Here is a 9,853-nt window from a genome sequence, read left to right on the forward strand (position 1 = left end):
TCAATCTCATGGACAGTATTTAAAAGCTTTCATAGCTATCCTGCTCACTCATAGCCCTGTGAAGTATGTAGGAGAGGCATTGGTATGTCAGTTTGACAAATGGGAAGATTGAAGACTAAAGTAATTAATTCACACAGTAAGTTATGTCAAAGATAACATTAGATCCTTAGTTTGGGCTTCCAGAGGAATATTCATGCTACTACTTGACCCAAGTTTAGGTATGGAAGGGATTGAAAAATCCAATAGTAGGATGTCATAACACTAACACCAGCAACATTAGGAATAATAGTGCCAGAGAAGCCCTATGTATATGCCTAATAAATCCACAAGCATGTATGAAGTACCAGTTTCAGGTTCAGCTCCTTTCCCCAGTTCCATGGCCCTAACCCGAATTTGAAGCTTTGTTCTATACATGAGACTTGGAACAAGACTTCTTTTCATTTGCCATAGGGGTACAGAACTTAGATCAGAGACCATAGGATCAGAGATGAAGACCTAGAAGAAATTTTAGAACTCATAGTATTATTATTTCAGAGTTGAGAGTGACTTTTATAGGTTAGGAAACCAAGACTCAAAGAGGGGAAGTTGAATCAAAATCACATAATTCAAATCCAGACTCTCTGATTCAGTCTCAAGAGTATGGTTTAATAAAGTGCCTTGAATTTTAAATCTTTACAGAAATATTTTTTTTTTGCATTCACATTATCGAGCTTGATGGATAACTCAGGTGCCGAGTTATCTAGCACCCTGTTTCTCCCTCTTCTCCTACACACCCATTCCCAACTAAGCCCAACCTTTCTCGCTAGGACCTCAAGATCACCCCTGAGGAAAGGGAGGATACTTACCAGCATTTTGGAAAGTCAACAATATTTGATTCAGGTCCAAACTTTCTGCTGGGCTTGAGTCCAAAAGAATCAATATAATTACTAAGGCAGTTCTCTGGAACCCCACCCATTGATTTAGCTATAAATACCGGTCCTCAAACCAAGTACTTCATTGGCCCCAGCTCTCACCATGAAGTCCGGAAGCTTCTTCTTCTTCGTGGCATTCCTTGCCATTGGGTTCCTGACAGTTTCTGTGACCCCAAACGCTGCTAAAAAAGGTAAGGTCAGGACCAGGGTTAGTCTGCAAGATGGGAGATAAGGGACTCCTTCCTCACTGAGACTGAGCCTCCTAGGACAGAATGATTTGTCTCTCTGGATTTAGTGGACAAAGATAGAAAATTCCAACGTTTCTGCTTCCCCCCATGAGTAAGAATCTTCTTACTCACATTCCTCCAACTCCTAAACAGAGATGCTATTTGAGAAGTTTCTAAGGGTCCAGGATTCAAAAGCTTTACTGCCATTTTCTGTGTGTCTGAATCTCACTCTGACCCCTTGTCTCTTCCTTCCCCTTTATTTCAACCATATTCTTTCTGTTTCTTTCTCTTTTTCTTATTTTCTAGCTCATTCTCTCTTTTCATCATTCTATCTCTGTCTTACCCTCTTATTTCATCCATTGTAAATGACTCTTTCTCCATCCCTGAGATTTTTTTTTACCATTGTCATTCTGGTTCTTCCTCTTTCTGGGAGAATGGAGAATTTATTGTTATTTGAATTGAGAAATATGCATTCAAGTCTTTGGTTCTTACACTTATACAGATAAGTTACTAACCTCTATGAGTCAGTTTTCTCAAGTACAAAATAGGATAATAATGCTTGATGATGTTTTTAGCAGCTAACAGGAATAGTTGTGGGGAAAGCCCCACATACATTTTGTAGTTTATAGGAGTGAGAGCTATCACATTAATTCTTTCTCTCTTTTCCGTGATACCTCTTTGTATCTGCAGCTTTTGCTGCTCTTTGGAAATCCTGACTAAAATAGTGACTCCTCCACATTCAGGGTTAGTGAGCTGTTTTCGTACTCACAGAGTTTTCCCTCACAGTCCCAATCCATACTCCCTCCTCAACTTATGTCCCAGAGCCTTCCCTCAGCAAAAAGGATCACAAAAATGAGAGATGGGAAGAATCTTAGAGAACATTTGGCTCAAATTTCTCATTTACAGAAGAGGAAAGGAAAGGTCAGAGTGGGAAAGCTACTGGCTTCAGTCACAGAATAATAGTAGATAAGTCTGGATTCTATGTAAGTGTCCTCTCTCCCCTTGTAAGAGTCTGGCCTTTCTGTCCATGGACATAGATGGGGAACAGGCCTAGTCTTCCTTCTCCAGATAAAGTGAAATCAGGGAGCTGCCCCCTAGACAATGTCCGCTGTTTTAAAGAAGATCCTGCAAGGTGCAGAAATGATGTGCAGTGTCCTCAAGAGCAGAAATGCTGTTATTTCCATTGTGGTTTCAAGTGTGTGAATCCTCGTGAAACAGGGGATACAGGTGAGGAAGTTCTGGTGCTGGGGTGGGAAGGGGAGGAAAGCTACAAGTATATGGGACTAAGGAGATCTCTTCTGGGTAGGGATGTTTTATCCAAACTTCTCATGGAGCTTTCAATGAAGCAGCAACCAGAGAGTGAATGCACAGTCTTGCAGTTATAGACAAAAATAATGAGAGACCAACCCCTAAGAAGAAGAGCTTCAATCCCAGAGGCTGGTTGGAATCAGAAACAAGAGATAAGATTCCACCCACCCACCCAGAAAGGGGACAGGTGTGTATTGTGATATACCCTAGACATAGACTGTGTTGGGCTCCAGATGTTAGCTATGTCAGGTCTCCTGAGACCAGAGAGATTTGCTGTTGTATTGGGAAGGCAAGAGGTGAGAGTTCTGGGGATTAATTCTCAGCACCCAAAGATGGATATTCTCTGGACAGTGCATCGAGCATGATGAGAGTTTGGCATCTTGGGTGGAGCCTAGATTTGAAAGGAAATGCCCTGGAGATTGCTCAAGGTTACCAAACTGTCCTGTTAGGGAAGAGCACTGAGGTCATCACTATGATTTGTCTATGTCTATGTACTGCCCTTGCCACCCTACCAGGTGTAGAAAAAACTCTCTCTCTCTCTCTTTCTCTCTCATTCTCTCATTTTCTCTCTTTTCTCTCAGTCTTTCAGTCTTTCTCTGTCTCTGTCTCTCTTTCTCTCTGTGTGTCTCTGTCTCTGTCTCTCTCATCATCTGTCTCTTATCTCTCTGTCTCTTCTTTGTCTCTCACACTTTCTTAGCATATTGGTGTCTCATTGTCCATCTTTTGTCTCTCCTTCTAGCCAATCCGTGTTTAGGACTGGGAGCACTGTCCCATCCTCCTAAGTAGTGACTCTATCCTGTTCAAGGTCAGACTGGGCTCAGTCCTTCTTCTACAAGACACAAATCTTTGGGAAATTTGTGTTTGTGCTGGATCATGTGTTATGTGTATGGACTATGGCATTAGCCCACTTGGACTTTACTGAGGGAGAGATGGAATGATGTGCTCAGACCTTGTAACTTTAGGGAAAATACTCTGGTACCCAAGTCTGTTTGGGATGGGGGGGAGACCAGGGATTCTGTCCCAAAAGGTTGGGAACTGGGGCAAGTTGCCAGAGGGACGGGGGCAGTGCTAGAGTCAACTTGAAGACTGGAGTTAAAATTTTTCTTTATGAGTGTTGTTGTTCAGTCATTTTCAGTCATATATAGGTCTTCATGACTCTATTTGGGATTTTCTTGATTTTCCATCTCCTTCTAGAGCTCATTTTACAGATGAGGAATCTAAAGCAAGCCAAATTAAGTGACTAGGTAAGACACTTACCTAGTGTCTGAGACCAGATTTGAATCAGGACTTCCTAATTCCAGTCCCATGCACTGAGCCAAAACTAGGACTTGAATTATATAGTTTCGTTGATTATCCAGTCTTAAGAAAGTAATGGAGAAAATTTGAAGAATGCAGATTATACTTAAAAGTGTGTCCAGTATACCGCCCCACTCCCAAGTCTATTGTTAAACATTCACCAACACACCCCTATCTCTGGGAAAGCCTCTTTTAATTTGGTCAGTTTTCTCTCTCCAGCTGTATCAAAATCAGGCACATGTCCAACTGTCCTTGGACGATGCGCGATGGAAAACCCCCCAAATGCCTGTGAGAATGATGGGCAGTGCAAAGGTCCTCTGAAGTGCTGTACAGGAATGTGTGGGAAAATCTGCATGGCCCCTGAAGGTAGGGAATCTAAGTGATCTCAGCACCCCTCCAAACTCCCAACATTCAGGACTGGGGCAAGTTGCCAGACAGACAGGGACAGTGCTAGAATCAACTTGAAGACTGTATTTTAAAATTTTTCTTTATGAGTGTTGTTGTTGTTAAGTTATTTTCAGTCATATCCAGGCTTTCATGACCCTATTTGGGATTTTCTTGGCAAAGATACTGGAGTATTTTTCCATCTCCTAGAGCTCATTTTACAGATGAAACTATTAGAAACAGATGAAACTTTAGGAACTAAAGCAAACCAAATTAAGTGACTTACCCTAGTGTCTGAGGCCAGATTTAAATCAGAACTTCCTAATTCCAGTTCTCCATCCACTGAGTCAAAACTAGGACTGGAATTATAGTTTCATTGATTATCTAGTCTTAAGAAAGTAAAGGAGAAAATGTGAATAATGCAGATTATATTTAAAAGTGTGACCAGTATATACACACCCCACTTCCAAGTCTATTGTTAAACATTCACCAACACACCCCTATCTCTGGGAAAGCCTCTTTTAACTTGGTCAGTTTTCTCTCTCCAGCTGCATCAAAACCAGGCAAATGTCCAACTGTCCGTGGACGATGCATGATGGAAAACCCCCCAAATGCCTGTGAGAATGATGGGCAGTGCAAAGGTTCTCTGAAGTGCTGTACTGGAATGTGTGGGAAAACCTGCATGGCCCCAGAAGGTATGGAATCTAAGTGACCTCTCCAAACTCCCAACATTCGAGAATTGGGGCAAGTTGTCACAGGGACAGGAGCAGTGCTAGAGTCAACTTGAAGACTGGATTTTAAAATTTTCATTATGAGTGTTGTTGTTGTTCAGTCATTTTCAGTCACATCCAGGTCTTCATGACCCTATTTGGGATTTTCTTGGCAAAGATATTGGAGTATTTTTCCATCTCCTTCTAGAGCTCATTTTACAGATGAGGAAACCAAAGCAAACCAGATTAAGTGACTTTTCCAGGGTCACATTTCTAGTGTCTAAGGACAGATTTGAATCAGGACTTCCTGATTCCAGTTCCCCATCCACTGAGATAAAACTAGGACTGGAATTATAGTTTCATTGATTATCTAGTCTTAAGAAAGTAATGGAGAAAATGTGAATAATGCAGATTATATTTAAAAGTGTGTCCAGTATATCCCTCTCCCCCACACTCCCAAGTCTATTGTTAAACATTCACCAACACACCCCTATCTTTGGGAAAGCCTCTTTTAACTTAGTTTTCTCTCTCCAGCTGTATCAAAACCAGGCAAATGTCCAACTGTCCTTGGACGATGCATGATGGAAAACCCCCCAAACGCCTGTGAGAATGATGGGCAGTGCAAAGGTCCTCTGAAGTGCTGTACAGGAATGTGTGGGAAAATCTGCATGGCCCCAAAAGGTATGGAATCTAAGTGCCCTCAGCACCCCTCCAAACTCCCAACATTCAGCTGCTCTCCCAATCCTATATCTATCATCATGTATACCTAATCCCTTTCTCCCCTTCAGGAATCTCTGTCCAGATCTCCTTTCACCTCATTCTGATGGCAAGGAGCTCTTCTCCTGATCCCTCCATTAGTGAACCTATAACTGGGCCTTTGTCCTAAGCCAATCCAAGATAAACTCAGACCCTGTGGGCACACTAAACCTCTAGGAGACATTCTCCCTCCATTTAATTTTATGGTGTCCAGGAGACAAGTAGGAAGAGCACTTAACTTGGAGAAGAAACGCAGAATCATTCCTCAGCTAAATCATTCATTAGCCTAGTTTGCTAAATAGAAGAAAGGAATGAATGTAAATTCGCTCGCGCCGTGTGTGTGTGTGTGTGTGTGTGTGTGTGTGTGTGTGTGTGTGTGTATGTGTGTGTGTGTGTGTGGATGAGAGAGAGAGAGAGAGAAAGAGAGAGAGAGAGAGAGAGAGAGAGAGAGAGAGAGAGAGAGAGAGAGAGAGAGAAGAGAGAGAGAGAAAGATTTCTTCAATTGCAATTTCATGAGGTCTGTCAGTATTTGCAGGGTCTACTGATCCAAAGTCCCTGAAAGAAGTAAGTCTTTTATAATAATTTATAATTTTATAATTAACTCTCCTCACCAGATCTAGGAACAATTTCATACCCTTCCCCAATTTCCTTAACTGTGAGGATTCCTTGTTTCAGAACAACCTGTCCCTCTTTTCCTTTTCTCCCTTGAGTAGACAGGCTAAGAGCCCAGGAAATCAGAGCTGAGCTTTTGGTAGGTGAGGGTAACAATTTAGAACTATGTATCCCTAATCTGGCTTTTTCTCCTTAGATTGATTCCTACTCCAAACTATGGTGGTTGGGCTCATATATCTGGATTCCAAGATGGCAACACGAACTCACTCTAGGCCCCTACAATTCCAAGAAGTGGGGTTATCTGTGGGAGAGCATCTCCCATGGATCAGAACAATCACCAACAACTGGATGTTGGAGGGTCTTTTCTTCTTCTCTGTGTTACTACATGAAAAATGTTCCAGGCTTAGTTGAAGGCCTGGTTATATCTGTTCTTACAATCCAGCTTGATATGGGGCTTTACGTGTAGTAGGGACTGACTGAACCTCTGTTGTTGTAACCCTTACCATAATCCTTAATGCAAAATAAAATACTGGTTTCCATGAGGAGGAACAGAAATGTTTTATGTTTGACAAAATGCAAAGTCTTTGATGTCAACCTTTGTTTCCTTCTATCTTTGTTTCTCCAGCCCAGCAAAATCTCTGCCATTTTTTATATGTATAATATTTACTTGATGACTGGTTAATTGACTGGGATCTATGTATGAACAAAATAATTCTAGAATGCATGGCTTCTGTGGTTCATGGACTTTAAGCTTAAAGAGTTGGGAAGGGAGAAGTCATCCACAGAATAACCCATCTCCAGCTAAGTCAGAGCAGTATTCAAGGATTCAGTCTCTGACTTCTCCTTTAGGAAAAAGAGGATTATTAGAAAGGATAGAATAGAAGCAATTACTTCATACCCTATATTTCACTTCTTCAATCATGTCCTTGGGGTTGTAAGAGTTAATTAAGGACAAAAGTTTATCTAGGAATCATTTTACCTAGAACCAAAATGGTTTGGAAGTTGGAGTGAGGTTGAGGAATGAGAGAAGATCTTATTGTTAGCACAGTCATAGGGAGACAGAAGCCTGGGGCAGGAAGGGAACTGAATCATTGATTTATGCATTGTCCAGGAAGAATAAGAAGCAATATATTTTGGTGAAAGCTCTTGATACCAAGCCTTATTATCATTATAGAAAGAAATTTCAAGTGTAACACCAGGTGACTCTCTCTCTCTCTCTCTCTCTCTCTCTCTCTCTCTCTCTCTCTCTCTCTCTCTCTCTCTCTCTCTGTGTGTGTGTGTGTGTGTGTGTGTGTGTGTGTGTCTTTCTCTCTTTTTCTCTGTCTCTCTTAAACATGAAATATCACACAATACAATAGTTCAAAGTAATCCTCAGTCACTGCTGCTAGTGACCTGACATGAACAACTCCCTTTTTTTTTTTCTGGAACTTTAGGGTTTACAAAATACTTTCCTCATCACAATCTTATAAGACAGTTATTATAAATATTTGCCCTATTTTGTGTAGCCCTGTCTAGTCCCTTCCACTCCATATCTACTCTTTAACTCAATAATAAGAGATTTGCAGGTTGGCTCCCTAAGGAGAGAACTATCCCCCTAGGTTTTTAAAGGGGAATTCTGTGGGTCTACTATCTTCAAACTATGGCTTAGCAATTTCTACCAGTAATCTTATCTTTAATAATTAGCCAGTAAACCCAATGTGTGTGGCTAGATGGTGCAAGTGGATAGAATTCGGGGACTGAAATCAGGAAGACTTATCTTTCTGAATTCAAATCTTACTAGATGTGTGATCCTGGGCAAGTCACTTGTTTGCCTCAGTTTCCTCATCTGTAAAATGAGGTGGACAAGGAAACAGCAAACCATTCAAGTGTCTTTGCCAAGAAAACCCCAAATGGGGTCGTAAAAAGATGGACACGACTAGAAATGAGTAAACAACAAGAAGACCCAAATAGTTCAAAACAGAATTACTTACAAAAAATGGCATAGTTGGAACAGTAACTGCAAAACATCTCCCCCTTCCACACACCTGGGATGCACTCCCCACCATCATCCCCATCCTTTACCCCTGCAAATGTACACAGCATCCATGGGGCAAAGCACACCCTTAGATAGTAAGACATAGAGCTAAGAAGTAACATTTGGCCAAAGCAATCCATGCCTCTAGTACTGTAGAGTTTAAAGTCCTTTATCTTCTCATGTTCTTACACTGTTCTTCACTGAATACAAAGTCTTTCCTGGATTAATCACTCAGATGAGTTTTCAGGTCTGCTTCTCTATGAAAGACAACTGCCAATTGCCGTGTTTAATTCTTCTTTGAGTCCATGATTGGCAGTCTTTCCTGCAGACAGGGATCATGGTCTTTGAAACTACTTTCTTACTAGAATGCTACTTCTCTTGTCTGTCTAGAGAGTTGTCTGTGTCTGCTCCCAGCTGGATACATTGTATCCTACTGAGTGAGCAACTCCAAAAACAGAAAAGTTGTAGCTTTTAGAATGGAGAAGAGAAAAAATCTATTACACTCACTTTCCAGGTGTCCCTTCATACAGATACACCCTGCCCTCAAACTGCTCAGCTACCTGCATCTGACTTCGGGGCTTGATAGATTTTGTTTTTTAAAAATCCTTCAGGTGGTAGCTGGCCATTGCCAAGTTCCCCTTCTAATTCAATCAGATCTCTTAGTCGTATTTTGTAAAAGGATAACCAGGTATATAAGCATTTCTTTCACATTTACATCTTGTTATCCCTCTTATTTGCCCCTTACTTTCTGTGAATATATCAACTGAATTAAGGGATAGAGGGTGGGAAATTGCGTCATAGTTAAAACTGCAGCATCTAGACTAACACTCATTATAAAGAGGAGATTGATGCTCAAAGAAATAATATGATTTAACCTAAAGTCACACACAACTGAGAGAGAGGTAAAACTTGAACACAGGTCCTTTGACTTTTGATCTAGAGTTCTTTTCCACTACACTATGTTGTTTTCCTAATCCCGGCTCTTCCTTCTCTGTTCCTCTCTCAAGACTATCTTGGGAAATGAGCCCTTTCTTTTCTTCATCTATTCATATAATCCTCTCTCAAAAACAAAGTTTCTGGGGTTCAAGGGTCTCAAAATGGAGAGGCTATGCCAAACTGGCACCTAGTTCTAATAAGGCAAGAGAGTATGTTTGCTGGTGACTCCTGCCTGGTAGATTTTTTTTACCTTGCCTTGGGACCAATAGGTACCTAACCTTAGGAAATTCTCCTGGCTGGGCCTTTTGATTCATCTAGAAATAAAAGATACTGTTACTGATACTGATGGATTCAACCCTAGCAGGATGTTTCAAAGGAAGCATTCCTCCAGTATATAAGATTCACATGGAATCCTAGTGCTAGCTCTGACATTTCCTAGTCTGGTGACGTAGGGCAAATGATAGGCTTTCATTTGGGACTTTAATTTTCTCATTTGTGACAGATAGAGAGTTAAACTATAAGCTCTCTAAAGTCCTATCTCGCTCTAAGATTTGTGATAATTATTGACCTCTTTAGAGGTCCAGGGACTCCCTCTTCCTGAGATGGGGATGGGAAAGGAACCAACTTTTTCAGATGCTAGGGATTTTCCCCACAATGCTCTGGAATTATACTCACTGTTTACACTTTCCCAGTGGAGGA

General features: G+C 41.1%; 1 protein-coding gene across 2 annotated transcripts; it reads left to right on the forward strand.

The window, feature by feature from the left end:
- Positions 1-980: 980 nt before the first annotated feature.
- LOC141555537 (antileukoproteinase-like) lies at positions 981-6,753 on the forward strand. 2 transcript variants are annotated; one of them, XM_074288500.1, is made up of 6 exons: positions 981-1,102; positions 2,207-2,365; positions 3,962-4,108; positions 4,675-4,821; positions 5,371-5,517; positions 6,401-6,753. In XM_074288500.1, the coding sequence occupies exons 1-6, from the start codon at positions 1,015-1,017 to the stop codon at positions 6,403-6,405; spliced, it is 693 nt and encodes a 230-aa protein (XP_074144601.1). In that variant the 5' UTR covers positions 981-1,014; the 3' UTR covers positions 6,406-6,753. The 2 variants fall into 2 exon arrangements, with proteins under 2 accessions (XP_074144601.1, XP_074144602.1); XM_074288501.1 differs by lacking the exon at positions 2,207-2,365.
- Positions 6,754-9,853: the final 3,100 nt, after the last annotated feature.

The sequence above is a fragment of the Sminthopsis crassicaudata genome, chromosome 2 (genome assembly GCF_048593235.1).
Source record: "Sminthopsis crassicaudata isolate SCR6 chromosome 2, ASM4859323v1, whole genome shotgun sequence".
Lineage (NCBI taxonomy): Eukaryota > Metazoa > Chordata > Mammalia > Dasyuromorphia > Dasyuridae > Sminthopsis > Sminthopsis crassicaudata.

Bases quoted from the DNA above. Each gene is read 5' to 3' on its own strand.
- LOC141555537 (XM_074288500.1), top strand. From the start codon at position 1,015: ATGAAGTCCGGAAGCTTCTTCTTCTTCGTGGCATTCCTTGCCATTGGG. The intron at 1,103-2,206 runs GTAAGGTCAGGA...TTCCTTCTCCAG, and splicing joins CCCAAACGCTGCTAAAAAAG to ATAAAGTGAAATCAGGGAGC. The intron at 4,109-4,674 runs GTAGGGAATCTA...TTCTCTCTCCAG, and splicing joins AATCTGCATGGCCCCTGAAG to CTGCATCAAAACCAGGCAAA.